General features: G+C 42.3%; 1 protein-coding gene across 1 annotated transcript; it reads left to right on the top strand.

Moving 5' to 3' along the window:
* The first annotated feature begins 1520 nt into the window (after positions 1–1520).
* TBPL1 (TATA-box binding protein like 1) lies at positions 1521–20978 on the top strand. The gene is made up of 7 exons (XM_074990525.1): positions 1521–1720; positions 8801–8987; positions 10356–10438; positions 12109–12172; positions 14381–14484; positions 14577–14671; positions 19295–20978. Exons 2-7 carry the CDS (start codon positions 8853–8855, stop codon positions 19372–19374), a joined length of 561 nt encoding a protein of 186 aa, XP_074846626.1. The 5' UTR covers positions 1521–1720; positions 8801–8852; the 3' UTR covers positions 19375–20978.
* Positions 20979–21870: the final 892 nt, after the last annotated feature.

Below are 21870 nucleotides of genomic sequence, written 5' to 3'. Positions count from 1 at the left end.
AAAGGGCCCCTCCCAGACACACTTGCACTAAACAGCACAAGATCCACAGAGCCAACAATGAGTTGCAGACCCTGTGCCTGCAGCATGAATCCCCCGCTGCAGCAGCAGCAGCCAGAAGCCCTGGGCTAAAGGCTGCTGCACACGGTGACCATAGAGCCCCGCACGGGCTGGAGAGACAGCATCTCTCAACCCCCCAGCTGATGGCCGCCATGGAGGATCCGGCAATTTCGACGTTGCGGGACGCGGATCGTCTACACGGTCCCTACTTCGACGTTGAACGTCGAAGTAGGGCGCTATTCCGATCCCCTCATGAGGTTAGCGACTTCGACGTCTCGCCGCCTAACGTCGAAGTTAACTTCGAAATAGCGCCCGACGCGTGTAGACGTGACGGGCGCTATTTCAAAGTTGGTGCCGCTACTTCGAAGTAGCGTGCACATGTAGACGCAGCCATTCACAGGTAGCCTCCTGCCAACACACATTATTAGAATACACCTATTAATCTAGTTTTTCTGCTCCTATATGTTCTTAAATTATATTTTAAAATGCAATGTATGTGTTTTGGGATACTGAATACAGTGCAATCACACTTTTTATGTGCACAGCCACAGGATCATTTCTTTCACAGAAGCAAAGCCCCTGTCAGGCTGTAAGCATTAAAGCTTTTGCAAGATGCAGCCACATGTAAACCTTATTTCCACTTTTCAGATACTTCTCTTGAGCAGACAAGTTTAAACAAAATAAAATAAAATCCAGGCTTCTCACCCTTCTCCCCACTATATTCCTGTAGGGTCATTGTTCTGGAAGTTGGAAGGACAAGGTGGGTGGGATATCAGCACTGGCCTGCTAGACCCAGGCTCGTGAGCCCAATCCTTGAGCAGGGCATATAGAAATCCGGGTCAAATTGATTTTTTTTTAAAAGTGGGGGGGAGGGAGAGGGCATGGTGCTGGGTCCTGCCAAGACGGCAGGAAACTGGACTCAATGACTGCCCAAGGTCCCTTCCAGTCCTATGAGATGCGTACCTCCACGTACTACATCACCTTTTATTGGACCCACATCTGCTGGTGGAAGAGCCGAGCTTTGCGGCTTGAGGGGAGGCTGGTTTTCTCGTCTCTCTCACCAGTAGCCTGGGGTGCAATAAAAACTATTACCTCGCCGACCCGGTCACGTTCATAGCCTGGGCCCCACAGCACAGCTCCCGAACGCTGCCGGCCCACGGGCCAGTGCCACTGTGCTGTGGGCAGAAGTGCGGCGGCCTCAGCCATCGTACGGAACAGCCGCGGCCAGCAGGTATCAGGCCTCGGCCGGACCCAGCCCGTGCCCGCCCCACCCGAACACGGCTAAGGGGCGGGGAGTCCCGCCCCGCCCCTGCGCCCGGGGCCGCTCGGGCTGCACAAGAGGCTAAAGAGAGCCCGACTTAAACCTCGCGCAGGCGAAAAGCCTTCCAGGCCCCACCCCCGTCCTTTCGCGCATGTGCCTTGGGCCGCCTCGAGTTCGTGCAGGCGAGAGAGACCGAGCGGAAGCGAGCGCAGCACGGCCCCTCGTAGCACTTCCGGCGGCCGCTCTAGCCGGAGTCGTGTCTATGGCCGCCGCGTTTTGCGATGTTTATTGTCGCGGGGACAGGGCCCGGGACCCGGAACAACAAAGAGCGAGAGCGACGGGGCGCGTAGCAACCGGGCCGCGGGCGGCGGAGCCGGGGACCCTCAACCGCCGGCCCAAGCGGTAACAGCGGCCGCCTCCGACCCCCCGCGGCGCTGGCCTGGGCGGGTCTGGCGCTGGGGGCGGGCGCTGGGGAGCGGGGGCCGCTGGAGGGGGCGGCAGGAGGGGGCAGGGGAGAGAGTGTCGGTCTGCGCAGCCCCGCTGGGTCTCGGTCGCCGTGAAGCCCCTTCCCCGCTCCACGGACTGGGCCCGCTCCCCCAGCAGCAGCGCTGAGCCGCCGCCTCCCACCCAAAGGCGCCTCTGGCCCCTCAGGGGAGCAGGGCCTAGCGGGCTCCTCAGCCTCGGGGAGCTCCCCCGGCTGCTGCAGCCTGGCGGGTCCACTCTGGGGCAGAGCTACGGGCAGGGCAGGGCAGGGCAGCGCAGCGCAGCGTCGGGTCCCTTCCCCTCCGCCTGCCCCGACAGCTAGCGGGCCGCAAAAATAACGGTGTGTGCGCGGGGCAGAGCTCCGGCTCCGGGCCGGCCTCCCCCTACCCACTCGGAGCCCCTCTCCCGGGGAAGAGGGAAGTCATGGGGAGGAGAACGAGACGAGAGCATCAGTCGTGGGAAACGCTGTTTCCTGGCAACCGGTGGAGGTGCCTCAAAATGGCAAATACTCAACCAACTCCTCTATCCCTCCCCCCCAAAATACGGTTTTTGTTTGTTTCCTAAAATAACACTTGCTGGGTAGATTGGTGGTGGGCGTGTTAACTAGATTGAAAATCTAGCCCAGGTGATCAGCATTGTGAAATGGAAACGGTCAAATGGTTTAGGCTTGAAATTTGTGTTTTGTAATTGAACAAAAGTTAAGGAAAAATCTAATACTCTTATCTTTCAATGGAAAGACTTTGCTTTAGTTTTAAAAAGCATTACTTACTTTTCTCCATCTATGCTGTATGTTTCTTTTGTACTTAGAAAGCAAAACGGCTGTCATGTAGCAATTTACAGACTAACAAAACGATTTATTGTATGATGAGCTTTCATGGGACAGACCCGTGATTTGAGGTGGGTTTGTCCTATGAAAGCTCATCAACTAATAAATCATTTTGTTAGTCTTTAAAGTGCTACATGATGGCTGTTTTGTTTTTGTTAGAATACAGACTAACACAGGCTACCTTTCTTTTGTACTTAATTCAGTTTATTCAAAAACAAGAATCTAATTTTCAGAGAATCATGTTTTTGTTTGTTTTTGGTTCTCATGCAGCAGCACAATCTAGCCTAGACATTGCAAGCAATTATTTCAAAGCAATGTTCTAACACAGCTTTTATTTAAAAAAGCTTTTAAAGCTATTTTATAAATTTTATGAAAATATTTCTATAACTGTTGGGCTTTATAAAGCCTTTTTTTCCTCCAAAACCCAGATTTTGGGCCTGAAATTCCTGACACCGTCCCTATGAGAAATATGAATTAAGCATGTTAACAATTTTTTGCTTCTCACTAAGGGATCTGTGAAAGTTAACCCAAGAGCAATTGTTTGAGGCACTGAGTTTCCTAAACTGTGAACTGTCAAAGCAGGGGTGAAGAATCTTCATCTGGTCTGGGGCCACTCACCTGTAGACAAATCATCTGGGGGGCCACAGAAATGAGAGGCAAAAAAAACCCACTTCACTAATGTGGTCCCTGGCTTTATGGGGCCAGGGTTGTGTCCGGGTGGGAAGGAGGGTGCAGGGTAGGAGTGGGGGTCTGGGTGGGAGAGGGTGCAGAAACAGGCTGGAGGTGTGGGTCTAGTTGAGAGGAAGGGTTCAGGAGGGTTTGTGGTGTGGGGTCTGGAAGAAGGGAGTCAGGGTGTGGGGGCCTGGGAGGGAAAGGGCAGGAGTAGGGTTTGGGTGGGGAGCTGGGATGGGAGGTCTGGTGCAGGAAGGAACTGAGTGTGCGGGGGGGGTCTTGATAGGAGGGTGCGGGATCAGGGCAGGACGGGGTGGAGGGTTTGGGATGCAAGGTGAGGAGTCTGGAACAGGGTGGGAGTTGGGGTCTGGATGGGAGGAAGGCACAGGAACTGGATGGGAGTGCGGGGTCTGGGCGATGGGTACACTTACCATTGCAGCACCCGTGGATGCACATGGCTGTGCAGCCTCTGTTCCCAGAATTCCGGCCAATCAGAGTAGCAGTAGGAAGCCTCCGGGCAGGCTGCTGCTTCTCCCACTGGCTAGAACAGCAGTGACTGGCAGCAGAATCTGGAGCTGCTTCCACCCCATTAGAGGTCATAGTCTGCATCTGGCCTGCAAGGCTTTGGGCTCCATGCAATCCGCGCACTAAGGCCAGATGCCATGGAGGGGATCCCTGAGCCTGGGGATCTGGATCCAGACAACGTGCTGGGGGTTCTCCACCTCTTTTTTAGAGAATCACCATCTCAAAAGAGGAGATGCTTTCTTGGCAGTGGTTACAAGCAATAAAACTGTATCTACACTAGAGTGATCTGAACAGAAGTTAATGTTGGAAGATATCTTCTGACAAAACTTCTTTTGACATATTGTGGCCCAACTGCACAGTGGATCAAAAGAGCAATCTGCTCTGTCGAAATAGAGCTGCTGGACTGCCCGGCCGCATTTTCGACAAAACGGACAACCAGAAGCACGGCGGACAGAGCTGCCTGGTGTCCCAGAAGTCCTCTCCGTCCGCAGTGGGTCCCCTGAAGTTTCCACGCTGGCTTTTGGTTGAGAAAGGTGTTCTGCCTCCTGGGGGAATGCTGACAACAGAAGGGCCATATTCTGTCTATTTACTGTTGACAGAATACATTTGTAACGTGGCTGCTTCGTGAGCTTTGTTGACGAAGTTCTCTTGTGCAGACATAGCCTAATAGTTATCTGCCGCAGTATTCAAGGGCCTCAAGAGGGACTAGTGTCCCTGTGTGATAGGTGCTGCATAAACACACAGACTTTGCCTTTAAAGGTTATACGCTATGAAAAAACAAACAAGAAAAAAACAAAAAACAAAATATGTTTAGCACACTAAACTCAAACAGAGGGAAATGAGAAATGGTGCCAAAATACTACTTCAAGTATTACGATGGCCATCTTTTGAAGTGAATTTTTTTTCCTCTGCCCAACTTGATTGCTATAGCATGCGATAGTTATGATATTGATAGACAAAATATCTATCATCAGGTATCCTAATAAAAGTAAGGGTTCTTCTCTTACTATTGACTATCATCTAATTAGGTGCCTGGAGGAACCAATGATGCGCGCTCTCTCGCTTGCTCTGTGTATGTGTTAGTGCAGTAAGACATTGGCCTCGTGAACTTTGTTCCCATTCTTGACCCATTGCTTTACAAATATACTGGCAAAATATGGAATAATAATAGTGACCAGTCCCAAAAAGTAATTTACCAAATATGCATAAGCACTTTTAGCCTCATTTTAAAGAAAACCTGCGGTACGATGATTTAGTGATTTGCCCAAGGCTGTAAGAGAGTGGCAGAGTTAAGGATACATACTAGAGGAGACTTGTTGACTTCATTGGGACCAAGATTTTACCCTGTGTGTCCAGTGCCTTGTCTGGACTGTGTTCACTGGACCATGCTGCTTCTCAAATATGTATAATTTAAATAATAGTTATATGTAAATTCTGAATATATTTTTGAATTTTTCCACTTGTTAAGATTGTTGTTTCTTCTTTTCTTAAAAAGAAAGAACCATGAAGATGAATCTGTATTTTTGTCTTGGAGGGCGGTGGCTGATCACACTTCATTTTCCTGGAATCTTTTCATTGTTCTCAGTATAATGTGTTACACTAAAATGAGCATCTGAAGATTTTGCTTCAGATTTCATTCTTTATCCAAGTTCTTGGGCTCTTACTGAGACAATGACAGCTCCCTCCACCCCCTGCTTACAACAAAAAAAAAAGGAACTCTCTTGTTTCACAAATAATAAGCAGTCCTGTAGCACTTTAAATACTTTTGTGGGTAAAATCCACTTGCTCTTTACCTAATACATTAATTTGTTAGTCTTTAAGCTGTGACAGGACTGCTTGTTTGTGACGCTACAGATTAACATGGCCATTTCTCTGAGTCTCTTGTTTCAGTCAATGTCGGATCAATATGTAATGAAAGATCTGTAATGTATATATACCTAAAGGGTGAGCAAGATATTTTCTGTCTTATTCTCTATCCCTTTTTTTAATGATTCCCAACATTCTGTTTGCTTTTACTGACTGCTGCAGCACAGTGAGTGGATCTTTTCAGAGTACTATCTACAGTGGCTCCAAGGTCTCTTTCTGGAGTGGAAATAACTAAATTAGACAGTATCATTCTATAAGTATAGTTGGGATTATGTTTTCCCATGTGCATGACGTGGCATTTATCAACATTAAATTGCATCTGCCATTTTGTTGCCCAGTCATCCCGTTTTGAGAATTCCTTTTGTAGATCTTTGCAGTCTTCCTGGAACTTGACTATCTTAAGTGGTTTTGTATAATCTGCAAAGTTTTGCCACCTCACTGTGTGCCCCTATTTTCCAGATCATTTATAAATATATTGAACAGGACTGGTCCCAGAACTGATCTCTGTGAGATGCCGCTGTTTCCATCTCTCCATTCTTTAAACTGACCACTTATTCCTACTCTAAAATCTGAATATCCACTGCATCTGCTTTGTCCATGGGCTTGTTGACCCCGTCAAATAATTCTGTTAGATTGGTGAAGTATAATTTCCCTTTATAAAAAAAGGTTGACTGTTCCCCTCAGAAATTATGCTCATCTATATGTCTGACAACTCTGTTCTTTGGTATACTTTCTACCAATTTGCCTGATACTTAAAGTAGATTTACTGGCCTGTAATTGCTAGGATCACTTCTGGAGCCCCTTTTAAAAGTTAGTGTCACATTAGGTATTCTCCAGTCATTTGGTACAGAAGCTGATTTAGATGATAGGTTACAGACCGCAGTTAGTAGTTCCTTCAGAACTCAGGTGTGTACCATCTGGTCCTGGTGACTTATTACTGTTCAGTTCAGCAGTTTGTTTGTAAACCTCAATCTGATAAAATTTCTGAGATTTGTTCCCTAAAAAGAATGGCTCAGGTTTGGAAATCTTGCTCTGATTGCCTGGCCCTGTTCCAGTATATTAGCGTTCTTACTGGTAATTTTCTGATCCCACGCTGAATTTGTGGGTTGTTTGTTTTTGTAATCTCTCCACCCTCTACCTGGTGTATACCTCTAAAAGATTAATGTTTCGTGGTAAAGAGTTAGGAGTCGTCCACTAGGGAGGCAGTTTTATTGTTTAACAGGTGCTGGGGAGGGGTGGTTAAGTAAACATTCTATAATAGGCCATCAGTACCACACAGGATAAGGTATTAGTAAGTGTAGTATACATATAATTCTTAGTAGAAAAATATTAGTTACAATTCTTTTCCCCTCAACACCATTTATTATCTTTTCTTTGTTTTCCTTTGCGTCTTCTTCCTGTTTCACGCTATTCTTTGCCTTTCCTTTGGCTCCTTTGCTCTCTTCCCCCCATCTTCTTTTTCCTCTGTTTGTCAAGCCAAGAGGTATGCTGTGCAGTTTCAGATGTGGAGCTAGCTGCAGAGTAAAATAGATAATGATCACACATCTGCCAGTTGCATATATAAAACACATTCTCATTTTAATATGTCACATCTACTATATGGTAGTTTCTACTTCTATTTTGTTATCCCACTGTAATTCTCCACTCAAGGTATGTCCAAGAATGGTGTTGGTCAGAAGTTGTGGCAAGGTGCCATGTGGTAGAAGTCCAAGAACATGTGGCAGCTGAACATTAAATTGCTTAGATGGAAAAGTTGATACCAACAATTTTGGTTTCCCTCTGCTTATTTCTGATAAATATTTGGTCTTGCTTCTGTATTTCATCTAGCAAGGAAATACATGCAATGGTCTTCTTTTACATGTTGCAGTTTCCTTCAGGAATTGGGCAGTCAGCCCTGGGTGGTGAGGCTCAGGCTGTCCGCTCTGTGTTGGGAAGTTCAGGCTTCCATGAATTCCTGTTCATTGCTTGTGACTTGTTCATGATTTTTAGCAAAAATAACTGACAGATTTTTAACCTTGACTCTGGCCTTCATCCATATTCCCTCTAATTTTCCATCCACAGGTGGAATAAATTTTTATGTGCATCAAGGCATGTGCACCACCAGTAGAAACACATGCTGCTGGCTGTGAGTGCTCAGCTAATGCTGTGGGTGGCATTTAAATCTCTACTGGATGGTGGACCAAGCACTTGGCTTGCAGGGAACACTGGTCTCCTTCTCTTGAATGGTGGTCTACTTTGGTTTTGAATCGTTCCTTGTAAAGTTCCTTGCCCATGTTACCAGCTGGTAATTTTTCAAGGATTTTCCTAAAAAGCATCATTACAATTTTTACTTTACTGGTAAAAGCTGAGAAAATAACTTGCAGCATTCCAGTAAGACCCCTTAGTGTGTATTGGGGAGTATGCGTCCCAGTCCAAATAGACAGAAATGTGCTAGCTCTACTTAAGCTAGTACGCTGAACAGCAGTGCAGATATTGTAGCACTGGCCAGTCTCCTGAGCTCAGATACTGATCCCCTGGGCCTGAGTTCAGTGGCTAGTATGCTAAAAATAGCAGTGGAAATGTCCTTATGGCATTGGCTAGCCACTGAGCTCAGATCCAGGGGGTTAGCTCATGCCCCAGTGGCTACGCTGCATGCTTGTTCAAGTGAAGCTAACATTTAGTTATCTACTGAGACTGGAAGGCATGGTCCCAACTACAGTGTAGAGGTGCCGATAGGTATCTTCTTTCCCCCTTCACCTGACTCCTCCCTGCTTTAAAAAAGCAAAACTAAAAACATTCCACAAAACTGACGGGGCCAATTTTTCCATCTAGTTTGAGGGAAAATGGATGCATGCTAGTAAAAATTGCAAAAATTATTGAAGCTGTCATTGCATAGTTCTGTTTGAATTTAATTGCGAGCAACACTACTATGTTGAAATAATTGGTTTAAAAATAAGTCTTCAGTGGGAATGAAACCATGGTTAACACAGGCCATGAATGAGTCAAAATGGCATAAAATTTGTTTTTCAGTTCCAGATTCTAAGACTCACTTAGGGAACTAAGGGACATGAGAGTTATTTTTAGACAACTACATGACACAGTATTTTTAATTATATTATTTTGTTTATCAGAATGTGATCTTCATGGTGTACTGGAGGGGAATCTGAGTTTTTAACCACCCCAATGGATGCAGACAGCGATATTGCATTGGACATTTTAATCACAAACGTAGTATGTGTTTTTAGAACAAGATGTCATTTAAACTTGAGGAAAATCGCATTAGAAGGAGCAAATGTGATCTACAAGCGTGATGTTGGGGTAAGAAGTTTAACATATCTCAAATGCTACACTCATCTAATTTTGATATGTGTTTATCAAATTAGAGCTCTATCAATGTTTATATTACAGATATAGCTGATAGTGTGAATTCCAGAGTCAGCGTAGCAGAACTGTGTTTAGAATAGCTAGTTTTTCAATTCTTTGACGACTTCTAATTTCTTGTTCAGGTTTTCTAGGCTTGTATCTATTATTGAATAGTAAATTTCAGGAGAGAGCCATTGCAGTGCTTTGATGCCATTTAAATGTTGTGAAATTAAATCTATGCTGGTTTTTTTCCTGTGCACTCACCTAATATTAAAGTAAACAGGGAGAAAGTAGTCTTATGTCATCTAGTCCATTGTTTCTCAAAACTTTTTGATAACCGTGGACGGCCTTGCTGCCTTCCTAACTTGTCCAGGAATTTTCAGGGACTAGCTGCTAACCACAGCAAGTCCATGGATCTATTGTTGAAAAATACTACTCTAGTCCATGCAGGGTTAGTCATATTGGCAAGAAAAATATCCATTCTGTTATGCCAAAACTTAACTTTAATCTTATTTATTTATATAGGTCCCTTATTGTAGATGTTCTTGTAGCTGTGCTGGAATAAAATAAGACAAGAGAACCTTACTGTAATGTGTACAGTTAGCTTCCATCTATAGGTGAGGGGAATAGCATGCTAGGAAGACATTATATAGCCTTTTGTTTGTTAACTCTGGCGTGGTCAAGCATGAGTGGTAGCAGGAAAGTACACAGTGGTGGTCAGTGTTGAAATACTAGTCGAAGAATGAGTTTTGAGGTGGGATTTTGAAGCAAGATACTGAGGTTTCTAGGTGTATTGCTGAAGGGAGATTATTCCAAGTATAAGGAGTGGTGTGAAAGAATGGGCAGATTTGCAGGTTAGAGGAGGGAACAAACTGTGAGAAATCAAAAAGCAGAAGGGTACTTAAAGAAGCAAAAAATGGTCTGGCGTTTAAATAAAGTGAAGTTGATTAAACCTTTGCAGATGAGATCAAGGAGTTAATGTCCTGCCCAAATTCAGTCACTAGAATGTCAGAGCAGTGATGTGGTCATAATGACAGGAGAAGATGGTTTTAGAACAGGGGTACCAACCATAAATTTTTTTATTTCAATAACTTCTGTTCTTGTGCGCCACAAGGTTGCTTCAATAGTTGCTTATTGGTTAAGGTATTTCAAGTTTATTTTGCTCTTCTCAGGAGTTGATATTGATTCAACTTCTGAATGGAAGGACAGAACAGTTCTCAAGGCTACAATTAGAATAGAGGAAGTATTATTAGTATTATACTTGTTTTGTCAGTGTAAACTTACACATACACTAAAACCTATTTTTTTTCCCAATTCTTTCAGAAAGTATTAATGAAGCTTAGGAAACCTAGGATTACGGCCACAATTTGGTCCTCAGGAAAAGTTATTTGCACAGGAGCCACAAGGTGAATTTCATTTTTTGCAGGGGAAATTGAAAATTGTTCCTGGATGGAACTCTTGCATATGACGTTTGAAAATACCACTTATTGGCATGTAATCTATGATATATATTATCAACAGGTCGGTTACAACCACTTATTATGAAGGTTATGTGTCCGGTCTTGTTATAAGGGCCTGTTTTCAGTTGCTTGTAACTTTGCCAACTTTATCCCTTTAAGCAGAAATTTTCTGTGGTGGACATCTTCTTCAGGCTGACTTTTTTTTTTTTTTTTTCCCCCAAAAATTTCAACTAGAACGATTCAGCCATTATTTCTGAGGAGAACACGAAGGAAAAATATATTGTTTTACTCAACTTTAAAAAAAGGCTGGCAGCGTTTTCTTCGAAATACTCTAGCATCTCCATGTTTTGCAGCAAGGACTTGAAATTGGAGTATGGGGAAGTGGGGGTACTTCATATAAGGGAAATATTTGCTCTCCCTATGGAAATTCTCTCTATTTGGCCAACTTCTAAACCTTGGGAAAAAAATCCCATTTGCACATTATCAGTAGAGACTTCCTCAATTTTAGCAGCTATGTTCCCTGAAGAGTTGGCTTTCACTTGCCATACTGCTGCCCAGAACTGAACCAGGCTTTCTCTGCAATTACAGGACTGGGTTGCTTGTGGTACTATGGCAAGTCCTGTCACATGAACTGTGAGCCTGTGTTTTCCATTGTCTCCTGCTTAAGAACAGGCAGCATGGAGCAGGTTGCTGCTGAACTCCAGTGCAAAGGGGGCAAGGGACTAGATTGGGACAAAGATTCAGAGGGTGGGAGGAAAAGAGGGAAACTGAAACTGAAAGCTGGTAGAGGGGAGGGATGGAATCTGGGATTTGGGATGGGAGAACTAGGACTGGCTGGGCAACAGGACTGAAATGAAACTACAGACAACAGTCTCCTTCGATAAACAATCCTGATATATCTACAGAGCAGGTCCCTTCTGAGCACTGAATGAAGCATGGGTTTCGTGGAAAACATAGTAATGTAGTATAATTGAAGACAGTAATATAATACAGTGGTTCCCAAACTTATCACTAAGGCAACCCATCAACTGATTTTTGTCTTTTTTGGGGGACCCACCAGAACCCCAGCTCTTCCCTTTCCTCCCCTTCTCAGCCTTCTAACTTCGTGTTTCCCCTCCAGCCAGCCTCCTGCCCAGCTCCTCTTGCTCCCTCGTTCTTGCTTTCTCTGCCCTGCCTCATCCTTCAGGCCCAATTGGCTCCTCTTGCCCTGCCGTAGGCCACACAATCACTACCAGACTGCTGACTATCCAGTATTGGCTCTAGCTACTTCCTCCATGCTGCTGCTCCTGCTGTCCAGGTGCCTCTCCCCATACCGGAGGAAATGAGTGTGGGTGAGGAGAGCACCTCTGGGTCACCTGCTTTCAAGACTCACAGGACATGTTGTTTGGAAAGCACCACCATGATGCATCTGCACAGGGGGTTGATTTCATATGTCCAGTCTACCTCAGTTCTGGAACTTCTTCACTTGATTTTACATTATAATGTTCTTTATAGTTTTGTGGTGCTTACATAGGTAAGTATGTGAATGTGTGTATGTATATATCTTAAAGTTTAGTGGTACTGCAATAACGGTTATTAAAACTAGTCACTTATTATCGCTCTCCTTTAAATTATAGTGAAGAGGAAGCTAAATTTGGTGCCAGGCGATTGGCTCGGAGTTTGCAGAAATTAGGTTTTCAGGTAATGATACTGTTTGATAACCTTCTCTTTCGGTATATGTATATAACGGAGCCTGCAGCTTCGCTGGGCCCCTGGGCAAGGTGCAGAAGGGGAGGCTTCATGCTCCCAGAAGCAGTGGTTCCCCAGGGCTGGGAGCAGCTAGCCCTCAGTGCTTCCTGGACTGTGGCACAGTCCCTCTTTCAGGCCTCAGAGTTGTCTAGAGTGCACCACATGATGCTCCAGCAGCAATATAAAGAGCCCAGGGCCCACTGTAGCGGCAGTGGCAACCAGGAGCCCCAGGCCCTTTTGAATCACTGGGTGCCAGGGCAGTTGCCATCTTTGTCTCCCATCCTCTTCACCCATTGGTTAGCCTGTATGTATGTTTCTTTTGATAGTTAACAACCATGGTTGGACCTTTCAGAACTGATAGTTAGAAGGTGAGGTACTATAACAATTTCACAATCAGCGTTTTCTCACTAAAATTCTCATTGTATAGCAATACAGGTTATCTTGAGATTGCATTTCTATTTAAGTGTATTTGGGGTTTCCACATGATCAGCATTGTGCTCAATTATCAGCCAATGAGGAGAAGAAATTGTTTCAAGGGGCTGGATAAATTAGCCACCTTCAAATACATGATGCCCTCCTTATACTCCATCTCTAAGAAGATTGCATTGAAGAAAAGTGGGAATTTGCCAATCTGTATGAAAAACATGCTAAATGATATAAATATGGTTGTCATGTGAACAGACACATTTTCCCAATGGATGTAGTTTTAGGATAGCCATTATGGTGAACAGTTCCTAACTGCTGCAAGTTTGATTTTTTTTTTAAATTAAATTAAAGCAAGCTGCTGTAGTCTTTGTTAGTTGGACTGTGCTCTAGGACTAGAATTTGCTGTTAAAGTAACACAAGGTGAACTCCTTGTGGCTTGAGCTTTGGTCAGTTACATCTACCGTTCCTTGCAAAGTCTACTGCTGTAAGCGACTTCAACTTATTTGGTAGAACTATTCAGTTTGGTGTTTGTTCCTTGAGAAGAAGAGCAGGTAATGGTATCTTAGAGCTATCATGCAACCAGTTGCTTGAATTTAATTAAACAAGCCATAAATTTACTAGCAGGTAAGTAGATAGACACCCAGATAATGATTTAAAAATAAGAATGACCACCAACTTTTAGAGAGAGACAACCAGCACGTAGCAACTCTTATGATCCTAAATGCATTAAATCAAACAAAAACTGAGTTAAGTGGCTGTTAAATGTTGGATATTGTGTAAAAGTGAAAATTATGAAGCAAAATGTTGAATTGTCAGATGAATAATACACATGTAAAGCATTAGTAGTGGCTTTATAGGAAATAAATGAATGTATTTATGTGCAGAAGCAGATTAATGTGGCTTAGCTTTATTGTAAGAGTGAATGTTATAGGCAGAACACATGTTGATGTCTAAATACTGCAATTTAACTGTTCAAACTGAAATTTGGTAGGGTCATTCTCTGTCTGCACATACTTTTTATTTAAAGTATGAGCAAAGGTGTTATTTTGGCCATAACTGTATTAACAATTTAAGGAAAATTTTTCATTATTACATTGGCTTTGCTGGTAATTCGCAACAGACTTTTTCACCACTGTCTTGTAGCATTTTGTGGCTGTGTATAAAAGGCCATTTGAAATCAGCAGTTTAGTTTTTTGTTTCAAAGAGAACAAGGATATGGCGACTGGAGGATGAAAACAAACAGCTCTCTCTCATTTTCTTTTTTATGTTGAACTGTGGGAGAAACTGTTAAATAAAATAATGAAAAGCTGTTCATATGAACAAACTGTATAGCACCTCAGTGGGTTCCACTCATATTTAAAACCAGGCTTTCCCTGGGTCATTTATTTTGGTATTTCATGAATAATTCCTTTATTTAATTTTTAATTTAGTTATAGGTGCTTACTACAGTGGTATAGACTATGCACGCTCATTCTAAATGTAACTGAATCTACATGAGAATACACTTACGTTTATTTTTTGCTAAACTTGTTATTGGATTACAACTATAGTTCTGAACTAAGTTAGCAATTTAAAAATCTGCCCTAACTTTGTTTGGATTCCTGCTCTTATCAACTTTGTGTTAAACATAGGGTTTTATTTGTTAAACTAATAAAATTGTTGTCAAAAGAGATCTTTTTTTCATATCAGGTATCTTCACATTTCTTATTTTTGTTCTCTTTCTTTCTCCAAAAGGTAATTTTCACAGATTTTAAGGTTGTCAATGTTTTAGCAGTGTGCAACATGCCTTTTGAAATCAGATTGCCAGAATTTACGAAGAATAACAGACCACATGCTAGGTATGTCTTAATAGAATTCTCAACTTTTTCTTCAGTTTATCAGCTTTTATTCACAAATAGACGTACCTTTGACAATCTTTTCTGTTTTCTAGTTATGAACCGGAGCTTCATCCTGCAGTGTGCTACAGAATAAAACCTCTCAGAGCCACCTTACAGATTTTTTCAACAGGAAGTATCACAGTAACGGGTACTTTATGATGCCAAAATAAATATTTAGCTTACTTTCTTTCATGGGAGTTCTGTTAGACTTTCAAAGCAACAGAGAGACCAGCATGTGGGGATTTCATTTGTAGTGAATGCTGCCGGGTAATTTGTCTTTCAGTGAAAATGCCTGAATAGCTGTGGGAGAATGTAATACTCCCAGCAGATCAAATATGTTTGTTTTATACAAGTGGATGTAGTCAGTTTCTGGGAAGATGAGGCATATGTAACAATTTATATACTAAAACACATGATATTTGCTTGTTTAATTAACTATTTCAAAGCTTTAACCTTCTCATTTTTCTTCTGTATGGTCCCATAAACGACAGTTGTTTTAAGCAACAGTCCTTGTTACAGGCATGCACCGAGAAAGGCACATTCGGTATAAAACGGCAACATCATCCTTGCAGGTGTTTAGAGATTGCTCTGTTTCATGCTTTGGTCCTAGTCTATCTTGTGCTTTGATAAACTTCCTCCTCCCCCCTTAGATGGAATAATTACACACAGCCTTGACTGGAAATGTAAAATGTAACATAAAATAGCTGCGAAAAAACCTCTTCCTGAATGCCAGACATCTAAAGGATTTCCTTAGTCATTGGAACTTTTATATTGACTTCAGTCCTGAAATTTTAAAAAAAAAAAAAAAATCTTGGAAGCTGTGTGCCACCTTTCTTCCATCCATTTATTCTTACTTGGCATCCTATGCTTTATATCTCAGGAAGGACTTTATTGTGTTTCCCAGGTGTGCACAATCCTCAGCGAAGAACATATACAACACTTGCTCAAATGACAGCAGGGAGGGAGAGGAATGAATAATAAAGATGCAAAAACTATGGGAAGTAAAAACAGAACTCTGGCGCATATGATATGGAATTATTCCTTGCTAAATTTCAGTTGGTTGGATATGATAGATAAGATACTGGGATCTAAAATCATGATTAGGGACACTTGTATGTGGGCTGGTGGGACATTGTGGGGCCATTACAAATATCTAACATTTTTCTGGAATACACTTCTTGTAACTGAAGTCACTGCAACTGAAACCCACAGATATCCAAAATGGAAACTCACCCAAAAAGTAAATGTGTCAGCAAGATAGCCTAACTAGTGACAGCCAAACACAGAAGAAAAATTACTTTTTCAAATAAACGGGAAGCTTGAATGTTCCCCAGACATGCAGCCAGCTTATTGAACTGTGATGAAACTGTTTGCATTTGATAACAAGGAATCTCTATTAAAATTCAGGGGAAATACTTTGTTAAAAAAAATGAGGTGTGTGGGGAGAACTGTCTGTTTGATGAAGAGAGAAAAAGAAATGAGGCGGCAGGGGAGAGTGTCATCAGCTCCAGCTTTCCTTCCCCTAAAATGAGCACTGGGTTTCTTCAACTTCTTTCTTTTCTTTCCCTGTTGCCAAACTCCACAATCGTCTGTTTTGCTGTGGAGGGTCCTTTCCAGATCTTCAGCCTTGGGAGAATCGTTGCTGTCCTCAAAAGACCCGTTTGCCTGCTAATGCTCTTTCTGTTTTCCACAGCCTTCTGGATGTTATCATTTATTGCTCTCTAGGGATATAGCTACACTAGTGAGTTTTTTTCAACAAAACCAGAGGTTTTTTTTTTTACAAAACTCACCACATGTCCACACACAAAATGCATTTTGTTGACAGTCTGTTGACAAAAGTCTGGACTTCCACCAACAACCTTCTGCCTCTCCCTGATGAGGAAGGAGTGCCTTTGTTGACAGATTCTGCCGACAAAAACGCTGCATGGACTCTTGGGGCAGGGGCTGTGGGGAGGTGCCTTCTGCTGACAGACCAGGCTTCCAGGACACCAGACAGCCCTGTCTGTTGTGCTTCCGGTTGGCCATTTTGTCAAGAGAATGGCCAGGCAATCCAGCTATTCTGTCGATAAAGTGGATCAAAAGAGCAATCTGCTCTAGAGTACGGCCGCACTCTGACAGATGTGTTGTTGGAAAAGCTGTTCAGACAAACGTCTATTGACAGATTCTTCTAGTGTAGCTATAGCCTAGAGCTGCATGTTTTTATAGTAGTAGACAAATAGCGCCTGCGTGGAAAGCAAAGCATGTGGACTGATAGGCCTTTTATGATCCTCACAGGGTTTGAAATATGAGAAGAGCCCTCTTCCTCATCCATTTTTGTATTTTCATAAATGTACAAAAAAACACTTTAGTTATGTTTCCTGAAATTTGTACATAAATAGGACATCCAAAGACTTGCGATCACTGTAAAGATCACTACTGTAGGAGGAAGCTTCTGATGTCTTTTCTCCTTGCTGATGAAACCATTGGTTCATCAAGTCTGGTATCCTGCCCCTAATGGTGGCCAATAGGTGGTGCAAAAAGCCCTCCCCAAATTTCCTCAGCAAACATGGCAGTGTTATCCATTTGGCCATCAAACGTGCAACTTTATTACCCTTGCTCTAATTTTCATTTATACAAGTATTGTTTATGGCTTAACATTATGCAGCATATTCAATATCCAGCTATGATGTTTGAAATTGTCTATGAGAGGCAGTGACTTATGTAAGTTGTCTGAAATATTATTGTATTTATCTTTATTTCGCCAAAAAATACTGCCTATGTTCATTGAGGGACCCAGAAAACTTTGTGGGTTACAAACTTATGAATAAATGAATGAATTTATTTCTAACTCTTTTCCCTTCTGGGGTGAGTAAACCTAATTTTTCCACCTCCACAATCCAAAATGCTTTTAGGATGACATTTGTAAAGGAATAAAGGGCAAGTAGATACCCAAATCTCTCCCTTAATCATCATCTTTGTGCCTGAGAACTTTCTCAATCTTGAGTCACCAAAAGTTGGCAGTACTCTATATGGGGCATGCTAGTATTTGATATAATTTCGGATGTATTTTCTATCTTTAAAAACAAAACAAAACAAAAAAACCTGCTGCAAATAAGACCTTTTTTACTGAGACTCCAAAATAGTTTTCCTCGGAGAAAATCACATTGTATCATTGTGGATGAAAAGTTGTCTGTTTTGGTCAATACATTACTAAAGTCTTAGCCAAGAATTTTGTCACTCTGCTCAATCATTTGTAACCTTCATCCTTTGTCATACAGTTATCAGACATTGTCAGCTCACTCACTATTTCCTTTTCCAAAGCCTCAGTAATAAGTCAGTTTAGATCAGGGGTGGGCAGTACTTTTCACAGGGGGGCTACTCCACAAATTCTGGTAAGTTGTCCTGGGCTGCTCTGGGAGGGAGTTTGGGTGAAGGAGGGTGTTCTGACATGGACCCAGAGGGTTGAGGTGTGGGAGGGGTGCAGGGTGCGGTCTGTGGATGGGAGGTGTTTACTGCAGGCAGCTGCAGACTGGAGGTGCAGCAGAGCAGAGGCAGGCTGCCTGTCTGTTGTAGCCCCATGCTGCTGCTGGCATGTGTCTGCAAACCCTTCTGGGTGGTAGGAGGCTGTGGGTCTTTGTGCACTACCTGTGCCCTCAAGCACTGCCCCTGGAGTGTGAGAATGGGGTAGGGGCAGTGCACAGAGCTCCACCCCATCCCACTGCCAGAGACTATCAGAGACATGTCAATAGCAGCCAGCCACTTCTAGGAGTGGCATGGGGCTGCAGTGGGCAGACAGGCTGCCTAAGTGCCCTGATCTTCTATGTGACTTTTAGCTGCTGGAGAGGGCAGCCAAAGAGCCTCACGTGGCTCTGCAGCTGCAATTGCCAAATGGGTGAGATGTGGTCCACATGCCATACTTCGCACATCCTGGTTTAGTTAATAATCTGAGGACACTTCGCATTTGAGGTGATAACCATTTCTTGGTCTAAAGATTACGTCTTGACATTGGTGACAGAGATATTAAATAAGTCTAACTACAGAGTTACCCACTCATCAAATTGTTTTATTGAGCTGTTGCAAAATTTTGGATTGAGATGTAATTTAAAATCATCACAAGCATTCCTTTGAATATTCAGAGAGGTAGCTGTGTTAGGCTGTATCTTTGCAAAACAAAAAAAGCAGTCTTGTATCACTTTAAAGGCTGACAAAATCATTTATTAGCAGATGTGTTTTTATGGGACAGACCCACTTCTTCAGTTTTTACAGAATCTCCAGATCTGAAGAAGTGGGGGTCTCCCACAAAAGCTCATCAGCTAATAAATCACTTTGTTAGTCTTTAAAATGCTACAAGACTGCGTTTTTAAAAAATATTCCTTTGTTAGCTCATTGCAACGAGTCCTTGAAGTGGCCATCCTGTGCTGTGAGTATACAAGTATTGAGGACAGCAGTAAATCAGACAAATGGTGTGCTCACTAGCCCCCATCTTTCTGGGATTCTTCTATATCTGTGAACTAGACAGTATATAATTTATGAGATGTGACGGTTTTGTAGTAGTAGTTTATTAATTTCTCATTTAATTAACAACCAAATGTCACTACAGGCTCCAGAAGCTGCATGTTATTTTCATCCTTTAAGTACCTAGCAGCTTTCTTGAATATGAAAAAATGCATCTCCAGAGTGCAAAGTTGTTAGCTAATATATTCTGAATGTTTTTTGAGATATTGTTACATTCTTTCTTTTTAATGCCCTGACTTTTTCTCCCTCTTCTCTCCATTTTTTTTAAATGTTTCAGGGCCAAACGTAAAGGCTGTTGCCAGTGCTGTGGAACAGATTTACCCATTCGTGTTTGAAAGCAGAAAAGAAATTTTATAATTCACCACTTTATGGTTAGGGTCCCTAACCAAGCACCTTTAAAGACTGCTGCACATTGGACTAAGAGCAAAAAAGGAAAACTGGACCAACAGTAGCTGAGGAAATACAGACTCTTTTACTTGTTCATGGCCACAGTGTAAACTCCAGTCTCTCTGGATTTTATTTTGAACAGTGCTGTATTGTAAAAACGAAAGTTTACAAGATACGAAATTGCTGCTTTTAAAAAGACGTTCTATTTATTTTTGCAGTAATTTCCATGTATTCATAAGCAAATCTGTCATGATGTGCACTACTTTTCAAACATTTTTTTTAGTTTGAGCTTGTGTTTTATTTGTGAATAGTCTTTTACATTTTTGTATGCTGAATATTGGGCACCAAAGAAGCTGTAAAAGTTATCTTTTTCACTTGTTGAATGTGCACAAATAAAAATTTGGAAAATATCTCTCTTAATACCTGTTGTTATATTCCTTTACCATTTTTCTATTGCAATTAAAATTGTACAGTTGCAAATTAATTTGGTAACAATGTAAGTGTAGGTTTTGCTGATTCTTTTGTTCCTATTTTATAGTGTGTGTATATAAAGTAATATGCAGAGGGCTAGAGAGAAATCAGTGATAGATGCATACATGTATCAGAGGGCAGAATTTGGTTTGTTACATGCTTAGATCTCTTAACTCAATGCCATATTTTAACAGTTTTGTTGCTATCCTGTTGAAGAGACTGTGCTTCTAAGCATAATGGTCTACAATAATAAGCTTTCATCTTTAGGTGATGGAAAAAGCTTACGGTCTGAAGAAGCCTCAGTAGAAAACAAAGCAGCCCTTGAATACTGGCTGGATATGGAAAAAGGAGCCATTGCGTGAGGTGGTGACTGACCGTGATGAAAAGATCATCATCTTGGCACTGAAGCAAAGCAATGTAATTACCATGCTAATCCAGTCCCAGGCTATTCGCAAAGGACTAACCAAGTCCTATGTCATATTGGTACTGTGTAAGAGTGTTATCCTGACAAGAACGGCCAACAAGCAGCAAAGCTTGGCTCTGGCATGTAATTTCATTGGGATTATTTTTGGACTCGAAAGCCAGTATTTTTCCTCTTAATACATGCACATGTGGAGCACAGGAGGGTTGAGTAATTAATAAATGAAAATGTTACTTTTGAAAGTTACAATAAATATGTATAAATGTATATATGTCTATTTTTCCCATCTGAACCTTCAGAAATTAACACAAAGTGCACATTTGGTGCAGTATTTAGTATGCAATCTTGTCATTAAACATACTGTGAACTTTATGGTGTATGAAATCCATAAATGTGAAACTGAAGTAGAACACCTAAAGCTGTTTTGTCCAACACGCTAGCCACATCTGGCTGTTTGGCCAGCAGAGTGGGGCTAGTTAGCTTGAACAATAACCATATTTTTCAGAGTAATGGGGCTAGTTTGCTGTAGTAATAGCCACTGTAGTGGCTATTTCTCTGTACCTTTGTAACCACAGGTGGTATTTGTAAAGTCAGAGCAATCACAGTAACCAGGTGAAAGAGGAAGGGAAAAGTGCAGCCATGTAGACAGTCTTTTCTGTTATTGTTAAGCAAATGTGCCTAATAAAATTAATTTGTCTGATAAAGTCAATGTAACTCTTAGATGGTACATAAACAGCTATGTGTCTTATCTTAAAGTACTGATCCGGTCCCCATCACCATAATATTTGAGTTCCTCATAAGTCTCATTTATTTTCAGAACACCTTAGCAAGAAAGAAAAGTTATGTTATCTGCATTTTACAAATAGAAGGGATTTGCGTATGTAACTGCTTCATTGGGCACCAAAGTCTTCATCTGTAAGTACCACTGACATTCACAAAACCACTGCTCGGCCGCTTCCTAATTCTGGCTGCTCACGTCCCCATTGGTGCCTGCATTTCCACCTGTAGGAATGCACAGAGGTGTCTTGCTGCCATGCTACTGTCTAATGAACTACTTGGAGCAATCGCACACATGTCTTAGGAGAATTCTCAGATTTTACCCATCTCACAGGTGGAGCTCCGCATTAGTAGCCCCCACAAAACCACTGGCCCTGAGCAGATTGGGAACTTGTGTGTTCCTACCCAAGTGCCCACTAGCCTAGTCACTGGGATATTTATGGGAAGTGGGGGACAGGTGATTCAGATTTAGTCCCCACCCTGCCTGATTAGGAGTAAACATTTCAACCCAGCATAACCAACTCTTAGGCCAGTGTCCAGTCTAACAGCCTATTAATATTTGGGGTGGATTTCTCCAGTTCCATTGAAGCTTGATATAAATAGTTGACTATTGGAGAAGGGACTTGAATCCAAATCCTCTGCAGCCCCTAGGAGTACCATAACCACTGGGCTATAAAATCAGTCTCTTGTGTTTTGTTTCCCCCTGGCTAATACTTCTCCAAAGTGGAACAGCTTCAGCAAAGACTGAGAGATACCCACCTCAGAATTCCCCATCACATGGTGGCCAGCACACTCAC

The sequence above is a fragment of the Carettochelys insculpta genome, chromosome 3, assembly GCF_033958435.1.
Source record: "Carettochelys insculpta isolate YL-2023 chromosome 3, ASM3395843v1, whole genome shotgun sequence".
NCBI lineage: Eukaryota > Metazoa > Chordata > Testudines > Carettochelyidae > Carettochelys > Carettochelys insculpta.
Note: the sequence above shows the minus strand (reverse complement) of the source record. Positions and strands in the feature narration are given on the sequence as shown.